Source organism: Neodiprion lecontei, chromosome 5 (genome assembly GCF_021901455.1).
Source record: "Neodiprion lecontei isolate iyNeoLeco1 chromosome 5, iyNeoLeco1.1, whole genome shotgun sequence".
NCBI lineage: Eukaryota > Metazoa > Arthropoda > Insecta > Hymenoptera > Diprionidae > Neodiprion > Neodiprion lecontei.
In genome coordinates, this window is record NC_060264.1 from 8,481,761 (window position 1) to 8,504,811 (window position 23,051).

Consider the following 23,051-nt stretch of genomic DNA (forward strand, 5'->3'; position numbering starts at 1 on the left):
ATATTGTTGAATTTAAAAGCGTGGATCATTGGATTGCACTATAAGATTGAAGGTGATCGCCGATCTAAATTACTGGATTTCCCTCGTTTGTTTCTCTTTCTTATGAAGCCTCACTTTTTGCGATCATTTTTTTCTGGCCCTTGCAGATGACGCAGATTTACAAATTCGATTTACGAAGTCATTGTTAACTTTGATTCAAATTTCTAGGGCCTTCCCGTATCATATATTGTACGAACTTAATCAGTACACGAAACTATGTTATTCACCTTTGAAATGATGTTCAATACCAGTGTGAACAATGATATTCTAGTCTCGAAATACATCGAAATGATGAAGCAGTCGTATAATCGATCATTGAAGTTGGCATGAAGGGGTCATACCTAGTCAGAATTTTTCAACAATCGGTATTTTTTTTTAATTCCATGTTCGTAATGTACATGTATTCAAGTATATGCACAGAAAATTTCAACTTCGACTCAAAAACATCCAATATAATCTGATTTGATCTAAAATAAATAAGGAAATATCGTAAAAATCGTTAATTCGTTCTTTTTCTAAAAACTTAATCTCACTCACTCAAATAAATACCTTTTTTTTACTTCGCGCAGTATCTCTATATGTTTTTCCCTAAATATATGAGTTATGATTATTAGAGTAGAATAATCGAGTTTCCCGTATTTTGTTGTTACATCAATTTTTTTTCTTATATTCAAAATTTCGATTTGTCAAAAATAACTAATTTGCTTTGAAATATTACAGTTGAAGCGTACCCCAAGATTTTTTCAATTTACTTGAATCGACATCTCCGTTTCTACGCAATGATTTTTGATATAGAGTCTCCAGTGACCCCGATCCGAAACCAGTGTTATTACGTAGAAGGTGTACAGCGTAAGGGTTAAATGTTGATAATTGTTGGTAATTCGTAAAATGAAAGTTGACATTACATGCTGTTACCTGTATCAGAATTGCAGTGGAGATCGTTTCGCGTCTAGTGATTCTCGACGATGGAATATTGCATAGCTTCATTCGTCTACCGTGACATTTATCCTTCACTTCTAAAGTAACGAGGCGTGTTCGTTGATCGGCGATGCATATTTAAGCATCACATAACTAAGATGATCAAGATCTCGCATCACTAATCCCTCCAAAATAAATGCGGAGACAATTATTGTCCATTTCCCTCAATGCGTTACCAAGCAGAATACTTAACAGGTGGAAGTGTAACTCCCCATCGAAATGTCAGCCTCTTATATCAAAGTGACCAAGTTGTAATTTTCTCAACAATGACAAGCGACATCTAGTCACAGATCATTTCAATTGTCGCACATTTTTTACACCTTATGAATAACGAATTCTTGTATCTATAATATTATAACTTTACGGTTATCGCGAGATGACGATGATACGAATAAAATGAGATGCACTGCCCGCCTCCTCTGCGATTGGCTAGTGTCGTGTGACGTCATTGATAGTAGTCAAAACATTTCAAACGCCCCAGAAATACTTTTAATATTTTTATTTATGCCAGCCGTTTTTATCCGTTTTGAAAAATGCGTTCCGAACGTTGAATCCATGGAAAATATTATTTTCCTGCAACTTTGGAGCGATTGTTGATATTCCGGCTAAAGAGAAGGGAAAACCTATGAAAAAGTGATCCGACAATCGAACCTACCCCTAATTAATAATTGATCAGACTATCCAGCGTTGCCCAACCGTCTGGCTCTGACCCAATCATAAGAGAACTGTAAATATTCGCACATGAAGTACCCACTTCAAGCGAGTATTGCGGGGCCTCTGACATTTCGACGTCGCGAAATGTCGAAAAGTAGAACGCCGCGTACTCGTCCTGGGGACTTGGCGCGGGCGTCGGGGTCTCGTGCACTTGTAATAAATTGACGTCACAGACGTCGTCGGGGACGGAGGCGAGATGAGGGCACCGATCGAAGCCAAACGAAACCAAACCATTGTTGGGCGTGGCTGGATATATCAGGGCGATCCTGGTCCCCTTTTCGGTATATAAGCGAGGAGGAACCGGGCTGACAGCATCATTCGGTCATCGACGATCACAGAATTAATCCACACCATGGTCTTCAAGGTTCGTGCAGTCCCGATTCAATCTTTTCAACTCCTCCTTTACTCTCTCTGCTTTCACCGTCAAAAGAACCGTTGTAAAAAGGTGTCTTTATCCTTGGTTCCGTCAATTTTAAACCCCTGGAATAACGCCCAACCAGTACTTGAATTACGCAACTAATTGGAACGATTGTGGGAGTGGAACCAAGGTGGCCGTACTAGCGAGCTCCTTGTCCCATATTTCACAGTGTTTAACATTGTTCTTCCAGCATTTAGATACTATTCCAAATTTGTATAACGATTGAAATCCACTTTTCTTACCTTGTAAAATGAGTCGGTTTGCTTCACCAGCTGGTTTCCGCACTTGCCCTCGTGGCCGTCGTCTCTGCTGGCGTAATCCCATCATCTCCGATTGCCTATCACGCGCCTGTTGCCCCCGTCTACGCTCACACCGCTCCCTTGGCACCAGTAGCCCCAGTTGCCTACGCAGCCCCGATCGCTAAGGCAGTTGTGGCCAAAGCCGTTGACGCCGACTACGACCCGAACCCCCAGTACAACTATTCCTACGACGTTCAGGACGCGATCACTGGTGACAACAAGCAGCAACAGGAGAGCCGCAACGGAGACGCCGTTCAGGGCAGCTATTCCTTCATAGAAGCCGACGGAACCCGTCGCATCGTCGAATACACCGCCGACCCCGTTAACGGCTTCAACGCCGTCGTCCACAAGGAACCCGCCAACGTCGCCGTCAAGGCCGTTGCTCACGTAGCTCCCGTCGCTCCCGTCGCTCATGTCGCCCCGGCTGCTCTCTACCACCACTGATTACCAACTTGAACCCTGAAATAACACAACACGTTTTGATACATTTATATTTATGTGTTCGGTGTAAATAAAGAACTGCTCTTTTTATCAAAATCCATACTGTAACGATCGTCTTTGAGTAATTTGATCCTGGTACTGTCGAAAGGTACAAATCAGTTACTTTCAATTCTTGAATCCCCTTCACTTACAGTTCAGATTCATCTATGATAAGAATTTCTGTCTTGGCAACTGCTGAGAATATATAATATCAGAGTGATCTTTGAAGTACGGTTTCACAATCGATCAGATTCTAAATGATTTTGATCTTTAGCAAGTTAGCTACAACCAATTTCGCATTAAGACAAAATTGATTGTCCTTCGAAGAAATGACCCGCGTAACTAGGTGAGAACCAGGAGTAATGGAGCATGCAATCACTGTCAACGTTCTCCCTTGAACTCGATGACGGACAGTGTCTCGCCCATTTCCCCGCAGTCACAGAAACCGCGACTCTGATCGCTTTAAATGCTCGCTCGACTGTGTCTAATTGCAAGTGTAACTATTCCCGGCTTAATGCACTTGTAGATCGGCAACCGCAAGATCTGTCAGGCCATTTGCTTGGTCTCGAGGCCGTTCGGTGAACCGGAGTTATACAAGCCGCCGGTAACCGAACGATAAAGAAGATGCTGTTCTGATGTGGTTATATGATTTATTGCTACGAATGCATAAGCGCTGCAGACACTCAGATTATAATAACTAGCTATTACAATGATGTCAATAGTTTCGCGGTGAAGGGTAATATAAAAAGCTTATATATGTACACAAAATATGGTGACTAACATAAGTATACTCAAAGAGGAAACAAAACCATGAGGTATTCAATATAATCGATGTGCAAGAGGGTATAGCTACCGAAAATGGTACCAAAGGATCTAAGCTACATGTACATTTTCATTACTGGTTCCTTAACGTTCTCGATTCCACAAATAAGCAGCGCAACTGATCAGGGAACTAGCGGTATCATTTCAAATGGCCAGTTAATTCATTGTCGTGATCGATCGAGGGTCATTGCTCGGTCTTAATGATGGATCAAGCCCAGGGTACGATGTGCATAAGCAGAACCCGGGTAGGCAAACAGAAGGCGATGAGGAGCGACTGTCAAAGGTCTCGCCAGGGTGACTGGAGCGGTAACTGCGACCTTGACTATGGCAGGTTTCTTGCGAACTACGGCATTGAACCCGTTTACGGGGTCAGCAGTGTAGTCGACGACTCGAAGCGATCCGTCGGGTTCCACGAGAGAGTAGCTGCCACGAACTACGTCACCGTCTCTGATCTCGTGCTGCATTTTCGAGTCACCTGTCAGGGCGTTCTGGACGTTGTAAGCGTAGTTGTACTGCGGGTTTGGGTCATGCGAGTCCACTGGCTTCGCCACGGTGAGCACAGCTCCAGCTGGAATTGGGTGATGAAGGAACGCTCCATGGGCGGCGGCGATCATCCCGATGAACAAGAAACACTGGAAAAATGATTGGTCAGAATTTGAAAGCTTGTGAAAGTCAAGTGATGGTTGGAAAATGTTAAGTCTGGAAAATACATCGATGGAAACTTTCTCCGATCGGACCAACCTTGATGCTGAGGTTCCAGATTTTACAGAACCAATTAGGCCCTTCTTTTTTCAATAACAGAAGATTGAAAACGCGAAGATGAGTAATGCGAATTCGACATTTAAGCAGAGTTTAAAATTCTTTAAGTTTTGATCAGATTTTATACTTGGGGGTTTCGATGTTGATTTCTTTGATTCTAAGCTCGAAAACCTTTGGTCAACTCAAATATGTAGCAAATGATGATACTGTCTTAGTGTAAAGTAGTTTTTCAAGGTTGCTGGAATCGATGTTTTCGAACCTACCGCAGAAATGGCAAGATTAAAAATAGTGGACTCACTTTGATGTTTGAAAATTGAAAGTTGATTGTTAATTTTTTGTTTGTAATCTCATTGATTGATCTGCGGTTTGAAGTTTACAACTTTGATGTCAAATTCTGAAATAGTAAACTCAGAAAACATCCGAAAAGAATTGATCTTTTTATATATAAGTGATTTCTTCGAACCTTCGAGTCCTGAAATGGTTAAACAAACAACATTGAAGGCGACAGGAACCGTTTTCAAGCCTGGCTACAAATCTTGACTTTAAGATTTTGATATCGAGAAAATTATCCAATCCGAAATTATGGCTGATCTTTCACATCTTACCTTAACTGCCATAGCTCTCAACTGGACATGAAATGTGACGATGAAGTAACGATGAAGTCAGAAGACTTAGTACACATCATCCAGAGCTGTATCTCGACTTATATAGTATGGAAAGACTCCTAGGGCCCTGCACCACTCCCGTCTATTCCGCCGCCGGCTGTATTCAGATGCATTTTTGTCACTTGACCACTATCAACCATTGCACTTGCACATGCCTCTCGATGAATCATGAATTCGCATAGTCATATCGAAAGCGAGCAAGGAACGTCATATCTTCCGGGTCGCCCCGGGCACTCCAAATCCACTCCAGCATGCAGTGTTTTGAAAGTCGTCTAACATCGTGTTATTTAAAGATCAGCTACAATTAGCGTAACATTAAAAATTGATGATAGGTACTGACATGGAAGCATGGATGAGTGTGAACGGACTTAGTGTCTCCAGAAAAACATACTCTCCCGGTTCAATCATCAGCTATGCATCAGATGATCTCAATCGATTCCGATTTGGAACTAGGCTGTAAATGAGGCAACAAGTTAGCCGGAAGGTTAAGCCATTGATGAATATTACTGTACGTACAACAGTTTTTCATCAAAGCTGTGTCGAGTTATAAATGACGGTCCAATTCTTTGGTTTGTCAGAGACTATAACTTTGGTGAATTTCTCAGAGCAGATCGACAGTCAGCCATCTATATTCGCCCTAGGATTTCAATACAGAAATGATACGATCAACATAATATACAAATAAGTATATAGACACGTGTTTGTATTGAACAATGGCGTCACACAATGAGACTAATGAGGTTATGCATCTGGAGTTTGGCTTTAAACACGGAGTAGTAGGAGACCACACTCCAGCAACGCTCGGCTCAAGAGTTGCACTAGTTTTTGGGACAACATAAGAGGAATTATCAAGGTGCGATTTCAGCGCCTCTCGCGGTGTAATTCCGTATAGCGCTCTCCCCCCTACCCCCTTACGAATATAAACTTACGAATCGCCATTTGCCACTTTTTCCTCGGATTGAATGTCGGTTGAGGTTGGAAAAGCAATTACTCGATATTCACTCGTTTTTACTCACTTCGGATGCGTATTTTACGAATTTACAGAGTATGTCTATAACACGGAGATTTATAGGTTACGATGGCCACCCTTCTCTTTTTACATTTTATAGCGATAATTTCCCTTTTTTCCATAAGAGGCGTATATTCCTGCGTATTCAGACAATTCTTCTCGCGTTACCTCAAAACTGATCACAGAGTGTTGTCTCCTTTTTACTACTCCGTGGTTTTGAAGTAGGCAAATTGATGTGTTCAAAACTTGACATTTGCTGTTTACTCAAAGTTACAATGATCGCTTTTTTAACATACTCTTTTACCAAGCTGTTCTACCAAATCCAACAAATCATGAGTAAACTCCGACGCTTGTTTGCTTCTCCCGGAGTTATGAAAACCAAACATTTCAATGGTTCTTACCAACGAAGTACAGTATACGAAAGGTAAAAGAAGGCGCAAAACGCGGTTTAAATATACATTAAAAAAACAATATATAATGTTATTTTATTGTCTGTACAGAACTAACAAATAATAATGATAATAATAATGAAACGCGACATTCAGCGATGCTTAATGGTGGTATCCGGCGTATGGGATCGGGGCGTGGGAGTATACGGGGGCATGGGCGTATTTGACGGGAGCTGGAGCGTACTTGGCGACGACGGGAGCGTGGACGGGTTTTCCCTCCTTGTGAACGACGGCGTTGAATCCGCTGTGGGGGTCGGCGGTGTACTCGACGACGCGACGGGTTCCGTCAGCCTCGATCAGAGAGTAGCTACCGTGGACGACGTCTCCGTCGCGGGACTCCTGCTGGCTCTTGATGTCGCCGGTGTGATCGTCGTGCACATCGTAGGAGAAGCTGTACTGGGGATGAGGGTCGTACTCAGCGTCGACTCCCTTAACCACTGCCTTGGCGTACACTGGTGCTGGTGCGTGGGCGTAAACGGGACCGGATGGGTACCCGTGGTGGTGAACCTGGGCACTTACGCCGGCACTGGCGGCGGCCACGATGGCGACGAGAGCGACGAGCTGCAGGAAAATACACAAAACACGTCGCTAGAGTCCGAGGAAAATTGGATCAAATGAGTTATCGAATGAGTCGTTTCAACTCTTTGACAAATTCGTTTCGAACGATATTACTAATCGCGTGATTTACACTGATTTTCCAGCGATTTGGACGATTGTCAATAACTTTCGGATAGGATAGAATCGCAGGGAAATCATTGGAAATCACTTGGTAGACTGGAAATTTGAGAACACAATATAAGATATCAATGAACAGAATGTTTAAATGAACTGATACAGTTTCTTGTTTGACCGCAAGACTTCCAACGCTCTCATATGTGATTTTACGTGATTCCCAATGATTTGAGTTATCTCAATCAATTTCTGATTGATTCGAAGAGTCATTCGAGTTCCTTTGATTTAAAATCTCATCTCCAACCATTATACATACAAATTTTGCTGAGTAAGTATAGCTACTTCAATCGCCTGTTGAGTTTACTCGTTTCTTTCAAATTATAGCTTCCAGTAACAGAGAAATAGTTCCACATTTTCATTCCAATAGAGACCCGATGATTTCGACATTGAATTTCTATCAGAACAGCAATTCTAATCAATAATTCTGACCGATTTTCACGAGCTCATATAATTTTGCTATCGTTTTTGAACAAGGGTTGAACGGACCAAGCATGTCTCTGGGATCGAAATCCGATTGATCGAATAAGTTCGGAAACTCTTTGATGTATAGAGTGCAGTTCAATTCTCTCCCTAGCCAAAATCTCCGTAATCTTGAAAGGATCAATTTTATACTCTACAACTTTGACTCTTCCGCAGTGAAACAATGACACAGTTTATTTTAATATCCAATTGAAGCGTCACGATTGTTGATGGAATGATCCATTTTATCGAGGTGATTCGAGGTGTTCTTCCGTTTCCACTGAAGAGAGCACACGCAGCGAATATTTATCACGAACGTTCACCGGTGTTTAAAATTTTCTTTCTTTCGATTCTTGTGGTCAAAACTCACCTTGAATGCCATGATTGTTAGATGCTGAGAACTGCACGACTGATACTGTTTTCGTCGAAACTACGGGGTTTATATACCGTAGTTGCTCTCACTATTTCGGTGGCCCGGGGCGCAACTATTGCGTTTCTATCCCCGAATAATTCCCCTGCTCTACGTACCTCGATAAAATATTATACCGCGGGGGCCCAATCTTGCCTATCAAAATGCTCCACATCAAGGACCGTTACATGGATTATGACACATGTTACAGCCTCGAGATACTTGAAGGGAACCGCAGTTATGCAACTCTAGACCGCAGTCCGGGTCCGCTTTTGACGAACCTGTTTTTTTCACCTACTCACAATCAGGCGTGTATTTTTTTCGAGAACTTAAAAAATTTTACCGCGATTAACGTTACTCAGGAAGACCGGAGAGTAGCTAAAAACCACCCTGAGCATTCTATTTTTGTTGCTTACTCGAAATGCAGAGAAATGTCCTCTACAAGGAATTTAGACATTGACTTGTGATGTGTCACTAATGTATGATGTATAGTGTATATTTATAAATCATACGTAATGCGACAGTTGGACGAAGAAAACCCGCTCTAAAAACTAATACCCATTAAGCACTATGTAGAACAGAAAATGTTACGCAAGAAATCAACCACGCCTAGAAATCTAGATACAAGTCCATGTAACCAATGCTGTAATCGCACCTTTGAGTTTTTGACAAACTGTTTAGGTATAGAAATAGAATACACGAACGCAAGTTATCGGGAAGGGCCGGAATACATTAGTGTAGCTCTATAAATTTATTATAATCCAAGCACGTTGAGCGTTTGAATTTATTTATTTATTTTTTTTGTTTATTTTATTTCTTTTATTTCTTTTAATCTTCAATTTCATTGCAAGAAAATAGGGCATATGAAAAAAAGAAACCTCCAAAAGTCGTTAATTGTTATAATCCCCCCCCCAACAATTATAGCAAAATTTGGCATGTCGCAGATTTTTTAAAACGACTCACTTACGACTCACTTAAGTGATAATTAGTTACGAAGTAGAGTGAGAGAAATCTTTCACCTGCTGGTGACAGCGTCAGGGAAAGTGGATAAAAACGCGTGGGTGCTTTACTAGATTTTTTATACCTGATCTATGTCTCGTTCCCAATCGCGATTCAGTTTCAGATGTATGAGTGTGCATATATTATACCCTTGGATAGACTCTTTCTAATTAATATCTGGCCCCGAGGCCGTTGTCACGTTGCGAACCGTAAAAAATTATTACTATTCGCAGTACTGTAATACATTATCTGTGCCTGGGTTATACAATCAAGAATGCAGAGTCAAAAAATCAGGTGAAAAGGAATATTAATTTATGTGTTCTTTTCTTCCACCGGTATAATAATTTTCAACACCAGCGTGTGACTATTAATTACATTATATATTACACGTTATGCTGATTGGAAATGGCAATTAGCGTGATCCTATTCGTGGCAATAAAAATTCAAATCACCGTCATCGTTGTGTTTAATAATTGTCTACCTACATTTTTTTTTTTTTTTTTTTTAATCTATTTTCTTTAAACACTTTTTCACTCTTAGATACAAATCGTCTTACGCTCTTCATTTTTATAGCAAGCGTTCGGCTGCATATATTTCCACTTGACTAAGTTTGCAAAGAATCAATAAATCTTTCCGGTTCACCTGCAACAGACCAGGTAAAAAAGCGAAAGTTCCCGAATGGTCAACGTTAATTTGATACCACTTCTCGATTAAATATACAATAAAATGACAACACAATCGCGTGTAAGATCGCATTGTTGCTTGTACCGACTTCCTAGCGAAGCCTCGGGCATTGTTTATTACCAGATCAGGCATTGTTTCACTTACGGCTTCATTCTAAATTGATTATTTGAATCACCGTAATCGGTGGTCAATTTGCGTGAAATCGCATATAAACAAGACAGCTGACACATCTTTATTTTCAAATTTGACCGAATTTCTTACTAACGATTCATAATCGATCTGGTGCTAAACAAATTCCCGTCTTTATAAATCCACCTAACAAACAATGATATAATTTTATATCACAAATGAATACAACAGTGACTATTATACCTGGTACAGTTGTGCGGTTGTCATGAACTTTAAAAGTTTTAAATGAAACTCTGAGGTAGCTACGGATAATTGAACACAAATCAGTAAGATGGAAAAAAAAGAAGATAAATAAACAGACGCTCGTTTGCTATTTTGAAAGTATTCAAGCCGAACAATCACAGACTATACGACGTTGTTATGAAATGTTTCAAATCGAATAATATACATCAACTATCGCTGCAGTAGTCTATCTATCGCATTGTTCTCCGTATAATAGCTGCCTCTGAGTGAGATCATACCTTCGTCATTTTGACTGTCTCATTTAGCCGAGTTGCGTAATTATTTATCAGAGCATTGAGAAGTTCGGCGAGCTTCGTTCAGCCACTTTAACTCCTACTCAAAGCTGATATATCAACCTGTGTCCAGGACATTCTAGATCTGACATTTTCATACCGTAATGCAACACGTCTTCCGTAATCGGGTCCTAGAATTACCGGACTTGGTACGCAAATCGTAGACATAACACACGCGTTAAATACGCACATAACTTGAGGAAATTCTATATCCTCGCAGCCGAGACTTTGCGAAACATAGTCCCACTACTCAGAATTCAATACAGGCCGCCATCTGCTGGTAGAAAATGGCGGACACTGCTCCGAAATCGTCGTATTTAATTTTAAATGTCGGTTTTCACGCTGTTTTTTAGTCTGAGAACAATTAGTGTAACAAAATAAGAGCCTGACAGCCTGCACGAGGTTTTCTGTCACACAGTAATCGCGTTATTGCTACGAAACGATCGGCTGATACTCGCTTCGGATGCCATATTGTTTGTGCGTTGGATTTCAGTGCACGAAGTTAAATTCTTCGAGGTAAAAGTGGCGTTAATTTATCGTTACAAGTAATTAAACTCGAAGCTTCGAGCAAACCCAATTTACCGAAATTAAATTGAACTTTGGATTGTGATAGAGATGAGCGGAAGATTTTTTTGTGAAAAAAGGAAATGAATCGAGCCGCGAAATATCGTGAATTTTTCTGCATAAATTTTATTCGTCTCGAAAAATACTGTGGAATTTTTCCTAAGGCAATAGTGAAATGCGTTGGTAATCATTAAATAGAAATTAAATATTTGGCTAATGTTACGCGACGCACGTCGTAGAATCTGATCGATTCATTTTACTCCGTAGCCGTATGTCTCCGTATAAGACGCGGTCTGATAAATCAATACCCGAGACCAAAATCGCCTTCAGCATCGATACATTTCAATGCTTATCCCATTAATCTGTGCAGTGCATTGTCACCCCGGGTTACAACAGCCGATGTCGAAGTAGACTCGCGGCCTTTTCAAAATAGACAGCGTAGAAATTCAAGCGACATATGCGTGAAAATTTTATCATGCCTTGGTTAAAAAATTTTTGAGTTATTGTTGTAAACTTGCGTCATCGTCTCTCCGGGCTCGATTTGATACAGCAAGTCGACTTTACGACTTCTCGTGTCTTCCGACATCGAACTGATCACCTGTCTTCGAAAAAATTGTTGACTATAATTATTCTCGAAACTTCAGTTTCTACGTTGGAGATGTAAACAGAGTTTTTTTACTTAAGACACGCAAAAAAATCTGTACACACATATTTGTTTTAAGTCTTGGGTAAAACAGTTTCTTGTCATGATTAGATATTAGTTTGATATAAGTCAAATCTTCTGAATTTCATGTTAAACGTTATTTGAAACATTTTTTTTTCTTGCGCGTTTTCAAGAATTCCGTCCTTAATCACGTTTTCCAAATTATCTTAAATTTTCCTGAAATTTATTGTACAAAGTGATCGTTATCCTAAAACTGTTTAAATGTTTTTTTTTCTATTCCGACAAGTGACTTGTCACTTACATTACGAAACTCGAGTCGATGTATCTCTTAAAAAACTGAAACCCGTGCCACATTCTAACACGAGGATTATATCACAACGCCAGCTACTAGATCAAATCGATGTCCGATGGTAGAAGGCGATTGAAGGCGATATGCGGGCAAGTAGTAGAAGAAAGGTAGAAATTTTTTCTCACTCTCTCTTCGATCAGCATGCAATGGACCGAAATTGAGGCAGGGGACCATGATCCTCGACAGCCAAAAGCGCCAGTCCCACATCGGCTCTCGTTTAAGGCACGCGCGCTTTTCAACATCTATCGTCAGATCCGGCTACAGGTTCCAAAATTCCCCGACCATATTTCGCGGATTACGCAACTCGGCTGTTTTTACGTGGGCTGAAATGGCGTTGGTATACAGGTTAATCTAAACTCGATACGCGGATTTACATTGTGCGAAGGAATTGGCGTATTCTTCGAATAAACATCTCTCGAAATTGCTTCAGCGGTTGGAAATTATAAAATACAGGTTCGGTTATACGTCGTAATTATTCCTTTGGACAACTGAATATTTTTAACACGTAAAATGGTTATTTTTATTTACTGAAACTCGTTTTAATCACGTATTATACCGATGATCAGCGACTGGAAAGGAACCGCAACCCCATCTTTTATTGACAGACAAAAAAAAAAAAAAATTGGAGCCCTAGGAATGAATCGGTTTAAAAACGAAATTTCAACGATGTAGAGCAAAAACATAACGGCATTTTTTGACAATCTTGAAAAGATTAGGAAATTCTATAAATAGATTATATAAGCCTCCCCCCAAAAAAATTAAGTTACGTTTACACCACATCGTTGAAATTTCGTTTTTAAACCAATTCATTCCTACAGCAACAATTTTTGTTTGTTAATCTAAGAAATCAAGTATACAGGAGAAAGAAACAAATTAGAAATTAAAATCCATTTCCTATATTTGTCACAGTTGGAAAATTGTTTCAATTTCCTTTAATTCCCGACAATCTTTCCCGTCTGATCTTTGATTTATGACCGATGTGGATCATCAGAGATTGCATAGAAAAAACATTTGCCTGGTGGCGATCGGTGGACTTTGACAAATCGTTGTTTGGTTTCGATATAACGACGAACGGTTAGCCGACGTCATATAACTGAACATGTATACATCGCAAACATACTCGATGTCATTCGTCATTGTTACATAAAGGCTTTAACTGGCAGGTAGATATGTATAATGTAATACCAAGGAATATAATCGCGCATTATGTTTGCTCCGCGAATTCTCTCCGAACTGACAATGAGACCTGAGTGTTGTGCAATTTCAATTACAGGTTCGCAATCTATCAAAAGACCCAAATACAAGAAGTCAAACATTGGTGTAATACTGAAACCAATCGCCACTGTGCTGAACTTTTAATGCAATAATATGTTGTTCAAACGGTTATTATTCGCACACGTGACTTTGACAGAGTGAATGCGAAACTGAACCAGATTTTAAAATTTTTCCTAACTTTTCAAGGTTAGGGAAAAAGTTTAACGCAGTCTGTTGATTTGTTTGTTTGTTTTTTTCACAGTGAATTATGAAGTCGGACAAAACTGGTTTGTTCATTTATATTTTGGAGAATAATTTGTTTGTTTCACGATGGCGTTGTTTAAAATCAACAGTTTTGGTTTATTTCATTACGAAATAGTCACGTGTTCAGTATTTATTAAATTAACACAGTATCCAATTTTAAACAAGGGTTCAAACGTCGATTTCGCTTTTCAAGTTACATTGAAGCGATGTAATTTCGTACCTTGACGAATTATTTCCGTCAGAAACCCATTTTTCAAAAATCCTCTGGAAACGATATTTTTATAATAGACAATTCGATACTGGTATTTTTTTTTTTTTTTTAATCACAATATCAGTGCAGCAATCTATAAGAAACTTAAATATCTGACGATACCGAGGAACGTATTAATTTCATAAATACCCGATGTACGAATATCCGATGATACAACCACCGAAAAGCATCGATTTTCAACCAACCAGCCTCCTTAAATGAATAAATAAATAAATCATGCCTTTCAAGACTCTTGGCTAGCGTAAAAAAGTAAGTTTATCGCTTGAACTTGAACGCGGCGAACTTGACCAGTTACGTGAATCATTCTAGCGTGAATCACGCTAGAATTTCTCGTGTTATACGAGAAACGTGTTATTGAGGTGAAAAATATTTCTAGAGACAGCGGCGGTCTCGATGTTTATTGTTCCTTTATGGGGACAATCACCTCGCGAACACGAACCAATCGAGACACAAGTCGTATATTGTTTAAGATTTTTTTTTCTTCCTTTTTTAGCGACACGCAGCGCTTTCGAAAGTCGACGATTACTTGGGTAATAAAATTCTTCGTTATTCATGGTCAAATTAATTCGAGGAAGGCGGTCCAGCAAATCTTATCGATGTATCTTTGAAGAAGAGAAATTACGGTACTTCTAACTAACAATAAATATTATTAATTTAGGGATCAACCAAAACTTATTAATTATTCTTACATGCGGCGGAGATTTTATTTCTAAGATTATGCGAGATTTCAGGTAACGAGATTTTAAAGAACTTTTAAAGTATCTCAACGATCTGACTGAATTTTAGAAATTTCAAAAACTTTTGTGGACTTCAAGAAACGTCGAGTAATTTTCAATAACTGTAACAGATTTCGAGTGATGAAATTTTTATTAATCTACAATTCCAACGATTTCTGTCGAATTCAGAACGATTTCATGTGATTTGAAAACGTTGTGTTACAAGATTTTGAATTTCAGAATTTTTGAGAATTTCAAATCATCTCGAAATTCGTCACCGATTTTTGTGGATCAATACGATTTCAGGTTATTTAAAAAAGTCTCAAGTAATTTCAAGAACTAAGTGAGATTCCGAGAAATATCATCAGACTGAGTCTTGGCGCGAAAAAATTTCACGTGCACATCAAGCAGGGAAACAAAAATAATTATGCCACATTAACTCTTTTTTCGATTCAACAAAAATTGAAGCAAATACAGCACACTCAAAAATACAAAATTACAGTACGCTATCCATGCCAAAGTATATTATACAAATATGTCACAAAAACGAGCCGCAGTCATATTTGTTATCAAAAAATAAAAAATACGATCTGCCTGCTCTGCACTTTAAAGGCACGGTAAAAAAAAAGAAATTTTTTTAACGCAAACAATAATATCCAATTTGCAAAAGATGATCGATCTTCACGTGCCGTCCGTACGAGATTTAAGAAAATATCATTTAACCATTTCAAACGATTTCGAAAATTTATATTTATGCTATTTCAAAACTGATGCGATACTTCAGACAAGATTTGAATGAGGTTTATTTCCAAACACCTCGGTTCGAACCGATTTCAACTCGCGAGAGGTTTCGTGTTTCCAGAGTTGAACAACCTCGCGGTCAAGATTTCGCGAAAAAATAAGAAGGAGGATGGTTCGTGAGGTGAGAGACCCGCGGCGATTATCTTTCGGGTTGCATAACCGTCGGAGATGGCACGGTTTCAGGTTCGTTCACTCTCTCAAGGATGGCCCCGGCGCCTTGTGGCATCTTTAAAAATATCTCGCGATCACCGAGTTCCTCGTCCCAGTGCCCTCGACGCAGTCACGGCCAAGGCTTATTCTCGTCTTCAACGAGCATCAATGAAAGTCGCTGAATCATCTGCCGGGATGACCGCTCGCGCAACTCATTCGACACCCTCGACAGGTTTATTTCTATTTCAAGTTCAGTCCGACCGCGTCAAGGATTTCATCGTTTTTTAATAATTTTCAAAATATAACCGAACTGGAATTGAAGGACATCGGTTAGCCGAAAATCGATACATTTTATCAATTTTATCATATGAAATAATCGTACATTATTAAAGATTTATCAGATTATTATGTTCGTAAGTTACCGAGTTCTCTGTAAACGAAAGCTTATCGCTAGATATCGATGCTCTGTTTCAAATATCATTGGAATTGTTGTAGATCTAGTAGAATAGTTCTGTTTCAATTTCTACGATTGTTCGCGTTATTCAAAACACTATTCTTTATAATATCACTCGAGCAGATTTCTTTTATTTTACGTAGTCATTCGATATTGTCATTTATTGAAAATTGACCATTTAGCTACGCCAACGTGACGAGTGAAAAATATTCCAGTCAATTTACAAGCATCAAATAAGTCTCTAAATAAAATTAGCCAGTTAGAGTGAAATCAAACGAATGTATAACTAGATTCTGAACAATATTAAAACTATGTGAAACGGATCACCGACCTCTGAAACTTTTTTTATAATTATAGTATTTTCTTCTCTTAGGTTACGAACATAACAATCTGGCAAATACTCGAAGAACGACTATTTCGTAACAAGGTTAATAAAAAGTATCGATTTTTGGTCAACCAGCCTCCGTAGCTTGAATAAATTCCAAAAATCATACTGCCGATATTTTGCGAAGATCCTGCTGTCAGTTTCTCAAAAGTGATGTGGCTTTCTCGATGGAACAACACCCGCTAAAAAGGCGTAAGCCACGTCTCATTAACGCTAATTGCTATGGGCCGACAGGAAGTGAAATTTCTATACTCGTTCAGCGTCGTGCATTTTAACAAGCTGATAGTTAGATCCTGTTTGTTATTGGCCCTGAAATAATAAGACGTTTCTTCCATACTAAGCTCGCGAGTTGTTGAAAAAACTATTTATTTCGATTGAATTCCAAACTATTAGCTAATAAACTTTGAATTATAATTCTACTATGAAATTGTTTTTCGCTTAGTCCGAGAAACTTTCTGGCTAATTTTTTACGGCTTTCACAAGAAATGGGTACATTTTCTTGACGATATTCCGTTTGATCAGATGTTGAGGCGAGCAGTTTTCAATTATTCAAGGCAATTCGATGCTAATTAAAGTAAAAACGGACTGTAATTAAAAGTAACATATCATTGAATTGCATTGAAAATATCATATCTTCATAGTGATTTTTTAAAAATGATCACACCATGTTCGAAACAGATAATGGTAAAAATAACTATCTCTGGCCTCGTTATGCAAAACCAGGTAATTTTGAAAATGATTTACTAACTTTGAAGGCAAATATTATTCGTCAACAATTCAGAGAAATCAATTCCCACATCGTAATAAGTACAGCGATGTTCATGAACAGGTTTCCAGTGGCTCACTATTTTTTTTGGAATCAAAACTGGAACGAGTTTCCTTTTTAATTCAAATCTTAGTCAGTGACCCAAGTGACAGGAGAAATAAACGATACATTGATCACTGTATACACGTAAGTGTCTATATAAAGAAAACTCGTTTCAGTTTCGATTCCAAAAAAATTAGAGACTCACTGGAAACCTATTAATAAGCGTTACTGTACATAAAAACGTTGGTATAAATATTTAATCTTCTACTTTTCCGCGGTCATAAGTTGCATAAAAAAATATTTCCAGTAAACGTGCATTCTCTCACACAGGTGTTTGAATATAATTTGCTTTCCGCACACTCGCGAAAGACGTTTGTTTCGCGTAGGAGTTGGTACAAGCACGATGGCCAACAGCGTGAATATAGCCGGTGATGCGCTGTTTCGTATTCAAGGGTTGTCCAGCTCGTGACGGAAGTGTTACACTTGTACCAAAGACGAGGACAAACTTACGCAACGGTGAAAGCATCCGCCAGATTGGACAACAATTGACCCGAACTGCACTGCTGAGAACTACGCTTTAATCGTAGGGACAAACCGTGCTCGAATTTCAACATCGTAGAACTGACCGGAGTAAATTTCCGTTAAAAAACCTGATTTGCCGTTCGATCGCTTTCAATTTTTCAACCTTCGAACAAAGCATGCTTGCCAATTTTTCGCATCGCGAGAAAATTTCTCGATATGGTTACAACACGTTTCTTAACTATTTTCAATTCTTACTGTAAATGAAGATTGCTGTTCTGGGTGCGAAGTGAAAATGAGGATTCTACCTGTGACAAAAAAAAAAAGAAACGTAGCGCATGTAACTATTATTTTTTATTCCTGTCACTGTCAAGATATTTTCTTGTAACTATTCCGGTAATTTGTTGTAACTGGTGCAAGATAGGATTAAACTTAATTCCTGATTGGATTTAAAAATTTGGTAAACAAAACAAAAAAGATTTCATGCACCACATTTTTGTCAACCTGGAGCCTTTTTTTCAAAGTTATATTTTTGTAATCCTGAGATGCGTTGCCAGAGGTTTCATTTCGGGCAGTTTCGAAGCGAAAACCTGACGAATGAATAGTTTTCAGTGGTCACATCCGGTGCATCGGTGCCGAATTCTGGTGTCAGCAGCTTTGACACGTTTCGGAAGAGTTCCGTCTGCGAAGGAGGACAAAACTTGTTCAGGTTCAGCGGTGAACCGATGTTCTAAGGTGGGGTGGCAATGGCAAACGTTAAATGTGCAGCGCGTTGCTCGGTTCGGTTACGGAGGAATAAAACCTGGGGGGCATCGTCGAGGAATATAAGTATAAATACCTGAGCACCGGATCAACCGGACATCAGTATCTCTTGCAAAGTTCCCCAAACCATCACGAGCACAAAATGGTCGCCAAGGTGAGATTCGCTCCAACGAATTTTGAAGTGCAAGGTCTAATTGGTGATAATTCTTCGTCGTTCGAGAGTTGAATTTCGTTTTTAGTCCGGCATTATTTTCCGTCAATTAAAGAGACGCGAACCGAAGCAACGTTTCGTTGGATTTAGATGAAATTTTCGCGGTGACCGACGTTTTTTTTTTTGTTTTCCGAGTACTTGGTTAGAAGGTCGTACAAAAATTTACACCGACTCTTTATGAATATGAAGAAACCTGAGTTAAGATTGTTTTGGATGAATTTCTATGAGCACGAATTAGACATCAAGAATCAGCGGCAATTCTTCTTCAACCTTCCAACCAGACACTCACGCGCTATAAAATTGATGAGGTAGAAAAATCTACCAGCTTTTCTTTTTTGGCATTTTCATAGAACTGTGACAAGTTTTTATTTTTCTTATTTAATTGGTGGACGAAGAAAGAGGAGAGATTAAAAATTAACAATTTCGGTTACGTAAAAATTTGACAAATAAGAATTATCAACGATTAAAAGATCTCTGAAAAAGAAGGATTCAAATTTTTACACAAATCATTTCATAATCGTTATTGATTAAATTTATTTTTACCAATAAACTGTGGGATATACAAATTTTCACTTGAAATTCATGCGATTATTAACGTATTTATTATTAGACTCCGCGGTGAATAATCATCTAATTGAGAATCAATTTCTTGTTCGATACCTTTTCACTTTACGCTTAAATCCATACTGTAACTAAACTAATTTTGCAATTAATAGCGAATATTAACCTACTAAATCATTATGCATAAATTCGCATTGTCACTAATTTGTTAATGGAATTGACTGTGCCAAAAGTCTGTCACTCATTCCACAAATAAATTCGTACATACGATGTACTAAATTTCGTAAATACTAACCTTTGCAATAACAAAATTCCTGCTTTTCCCACGGAAGTTTTCCCAAATTTGCCGGAAGGTCGTCAAAACTCGAGTTCGCAACTTTTTAAAGTTGGAGATTCTGCCAAATTCAAATTTAGTTTAAAAAAAATACAAGAAATTTACACAAGCGCACTAATCCTTTTATAGTGCCTGACGTGCTGTACTTGATACATTGAAAAAATTTTTTTGTCATTAATACATGATTGATTTCGATAAAATAAAAAATCTACCAAAACTTGACAAGGTGCGTTTGATCTTGCGAAGAGAGTCAAGAATTCCAAAATTCATCAAGAGATTCACTTATTCAGCTACAAAAATTGAAAACGTACATTTTTCAAAATCGCCATCTTAACGTATTAGGATCCAAAAAAATGTTTTGTGGTCAAAAAAATTGTTTCCTTTTTTCTAAATTCATTTAATTGTAGTGAATATCAGACTTGAGGGGTTATAATGATTAACCAGATCCACCAAAGCACAATAAAAACCTCACGATCATACCCCAATAATTTGCTACCAATTAAAAATTTTCAAAATCACCATTTTCGCATATATGCACCCGCAAAATTGTTTGTTTTGTTTTTCTAATTTATGTAATTGAAGTGGGTGTCAGATTTGAACGGTTAATGACTAATAAATCCCACTAAAGCAGAAAAAAGCTCACCATCACACTCCAATAATTTCCAGTAAATCCAAAAAAATTTTCAAAATCACCATTTCCGCATATTTGGACTCAAAAAAATTGTTTCTTTCGTTCTTCTAATTTATCTAATTCAAATGGGCGTCAGACTTGAGTAGTTCGTGACTAATAAATCTCACTAAAGCACGAAAAAAAAAAAAAAAAAAAAAAAACCAAAAACTTCTCAATTAAAGTTCGTAATCGTCGCCACGACGCTGATGGCAGTCGTCAAGTCGAGCGTGATCCCAGCCCCTGTGGCTTACGCCACGGCGCCGATTGTCAAGACGGAGGAGTACGACCCCCACCCCCAGTACACCTACGCCTACGACGTCCAGGACTCGCTGACGGGGGACGCGAAGAGCCAGCAGGAGACGAGGAACGGCGACGTCGTCAGCGGAAGCTACAGCTTCATCGAGGCCGACGGGACGCGTCGCACCGTCGAATACACCGCCGATCCCGTCAACGGTTTCAACGCCGTCGTCCACAGGGAACCGGCGGTCGTTAAAGCAGTTCCCGCTGTTCCCGCCGCCCCGATTATAGCAGCGCCGGCCTATCGTTACCACCATTAACCAAAGGCTGCTGCGTCTGCGGCGTCGCGACGCCTTCTAATGGACTCTTTTGTAAATACGATCACGATACGTAGATGTCGCACGCATATGCAAGCCTTAACTAAACTTATTATATATATTTTATATGTAAATAAAGATTTTTTTTTTTACCACGATTATCGGTAGCAGTTATTTCTATTTTCTTCGTTTGATTTGCCTGATTTTAAATCTTCATCTTCGGTATTAATCACTCTAATTTTAAATAGATGGATCCAACGTTTATCGATCGAATAATCCAAATTTTCTACCACCTTCAGAGCTGTATATTTTTCTTCAAACGATTCACTCATTTTTTTGTAATCGTTCCAAAATTACACGATACGGTGTTTCAAATTTCGAAAACTACGGAAATCAACGAAAGTTCAGTGAATTTGCAACGAAAGTTTTGAGTTATTTTTTTTTTTTTTTTATACAGAAAATAATTTGCACGGTAACTATAATTCTTTAATTGTTGCTTCTGTGCCTGCTATTTATGATTATACTGAAAACGATAAAGATGGAATCGTTACTGAAACAATAATACGATAGGAATGGAACGATTCTAGTGTTAATTTTACAGCTCGTATATATAAGACAGAGTATTTCTCAACGAGCCGGTTTACCGTAGTAACTACGTAACACACGTGGTGTGCGATGGAACAATGTATGAATGACAATAAAGTCAGATTGTCGAAAGACTTAAGCGGTGATTAGAAAGCAGCGGCGATCCCCTTTAAAGAAGCGAAACTGAAAGAAACGCGTTGGCTCAAACGCTTGTTCGTTTCGCAAATAAAAAATTCACGTATGTTCGAGCAGGTGATCGTGCCACCGTGAGAACATGCCTGGAATAATACATAAATCGCGAGGTACAATTTGCATTCGAACAGTATTATCTAACGAGTTTGTCTCGGTATGCGAGATGCCTCCGATCAATTAATTTAAAAAAGAAAAAAACAAATCGACAGAAATCTATCAATTTTCAATATCGTTATCCGCGAGTCCGATCGCCGTTTAATTATGATCCGACCAAACCGTTAATCAGACTAATTGCAAATTCAATAGTCACGGTTTTTTATTTTTATTTTTTTTTATTCACCTTGTCTCCTTCGACATTTTTTGCATTTTCAGATAAATCTAGGTAAATGAAAAATAACGAGAAAAGTGTTTTTCTGGTAAAAGTGGGAGGAGTGTTCGGCTTGACAGGCGGTGAACAACTGGCGATTCACACGAGTTTGAAAGTCAATTTAACGGTACCATTTAACGCCTCGTAAAAGAACGGGAGAACCAATGTCATCGGCACATTTACACTACCGTGGTTACAATTCAGAGCGATGTTTGACGTTGCCTAAGATATTGAAGAAAATGTATAAATAAATTCATTGTATGCACAACGGACGCCAAAAGAGTTTGGCAACTCCTTGGCTTGTATCCACTCGAATCGAAATCGTATTCTTGCAAACTGTCGATTGCGATACTCTCGAATTATCTTGTCTCTCTTCTTCTAATTTCATCCCCGAGAGAGAAGACAAGAAAAAAAATTGTCAAAATTACGGATGGTATTGAAATTTTGTCCCCCAAGATCCCGACGATCATCCGAATGCAAAGTGGTATTTATCGGTGATTCGAAGTTATAAATTGATCCGTCAGTTTGTTCGATCTAAAAAATTTTTTCCACAAATATTTTCATATTTAAAATATCTTTAGAAGAAAAGGGAAGGCCGTTTACTGACACGTCAGTTATGTGATTTCTGCAATCTGGACTGCGTGTATAATATGCAGCAATTCTGCACGTCCGATTGTAATCACAATGAATGAAAAGTGAATAGCGATGCAGTGTCAATATTACAAAAGCTTTCCCCTGTAAATTTGTCACTCCGTTGTTAACGCGGACTGAATAATGACGGAAAGGTATTACCGAGTATGAAACACGAAGTGCAATTCGACGCGTCTGGCAGGAAAGTTGAGCAAAGGATGAAGAGAAAAAAGAAAAAGAGAGCGAAAAAATAAAAAAAAAATAAAGAAACAAATTTACGACGACAGAGAAGTGCGTGAGTAGAGATGACACGGTGGCGACTACGTGTTACCTCACACCTGTCAGCGAATAACGTGTCAAGGCGTGA

The 23,051-nt window shown here is 38.8% G+C and overlaps 4 protein-coding genes across 4 annotated transcripts; 2 read left to right on the forward strand and 2 right to left on the reverse strand.

The window, feature by feature from the left end:
• The first annotated feature begins 1,938 nt into the window (after nucleotides 1-1,938).
• LOC107219112 (larval cuticle protein A2B) lies at nucleotides 1,939-2,985 on the forward strand. Its single transcript, XM_015657198.2, has 2 exons — nucleotides 1,939-2,095; nucleotides 2,422-2,985. The coding sequence occupies exons 1-2, from the start codon at nucleotides 2,084-2,086 to the stop codon at nucleotides 2,890-2,892; spliced, it is 483 nt and encodes a 160-aa protein (XP_015512684.2). The 5' UTR covers nucleotides 1,939-2,083; the 3' UTR covers nucleotides 2,893-2,985.
• A 572-nt stretch (nucleotides 2,986-3,557) lies between these two features.
• On the reverse strand, nucleotides 3,558-5,396 carry LOC107219118 (larval cuticle protein A2B-like). Its single transcript, XM_015657204.2, has 2 exons — nucleotides 5,115-5,396; nucleotides 3,558-4,382 (listed from the first exon to the last, which is right to left on the reverse strand). The coding sequence occupies exons 1-2, from the start codon at nucleotides 5,124-5,126 to the stop codon at nucleotides 3,948-3,950; spliced, it is 447 nt and encodes a 148-aa protein (XP_015512690.2). The 5' UTR covers nucleotides 5,127-5,396; the 3' UTR covers nucleotides 3,558-3,947.
• A 1,242-nt stretch (nucleotides 5,397-6,638) lies between these two features.
• On the reverse strand, nucleotides 6,639-8,341 carry LOC107219114 (larval cuticle protein A2B). Its single transcript, XM_015657199.2, has 2 exons — nucleotides 8,194-8,341; nucleotides 6,639-7,193 (listed from the first exon to the last, which is right to left on the reverse strand). Exons 1-2 carry the CDS (start codon nucleotides 8,203-8,205, stop codon nucleotides 6,735-6,737), a joined length of 471 nt encoding a protein of 156 aa, XP_015512685.1. The 5' UTR covers nucleotides 8,206-8,341; the 3' UTR covers nucleotides 6,639-6,734.
• Nucleotides 8,342-18,550: 10,209 nt separating this feature from the next.
• LOC107219120 (larval cuticle protein A2B) lies at nucleotides 18,551-21,073 on the forward strand. The gene is made up of 2 exons (XM_015657206.2): nucleotides 18,551-18,734; nucleotides 20,539-21,073. Exons 1-2 carry the CDS (start codon nucleotides 18,723-18,725, stop codon nucleotides 20,911-20,913), a joined length of 387 nt encoding a protein of 128 aa, XP_015512692.1. The 5' UTR covers nucleotides 18,551-18,722; the 3' UTR covers nucleotides 20,914-21,073.
• Nucleotides 21,074-23,051: the final 1,978 nt, after the last annotated feature.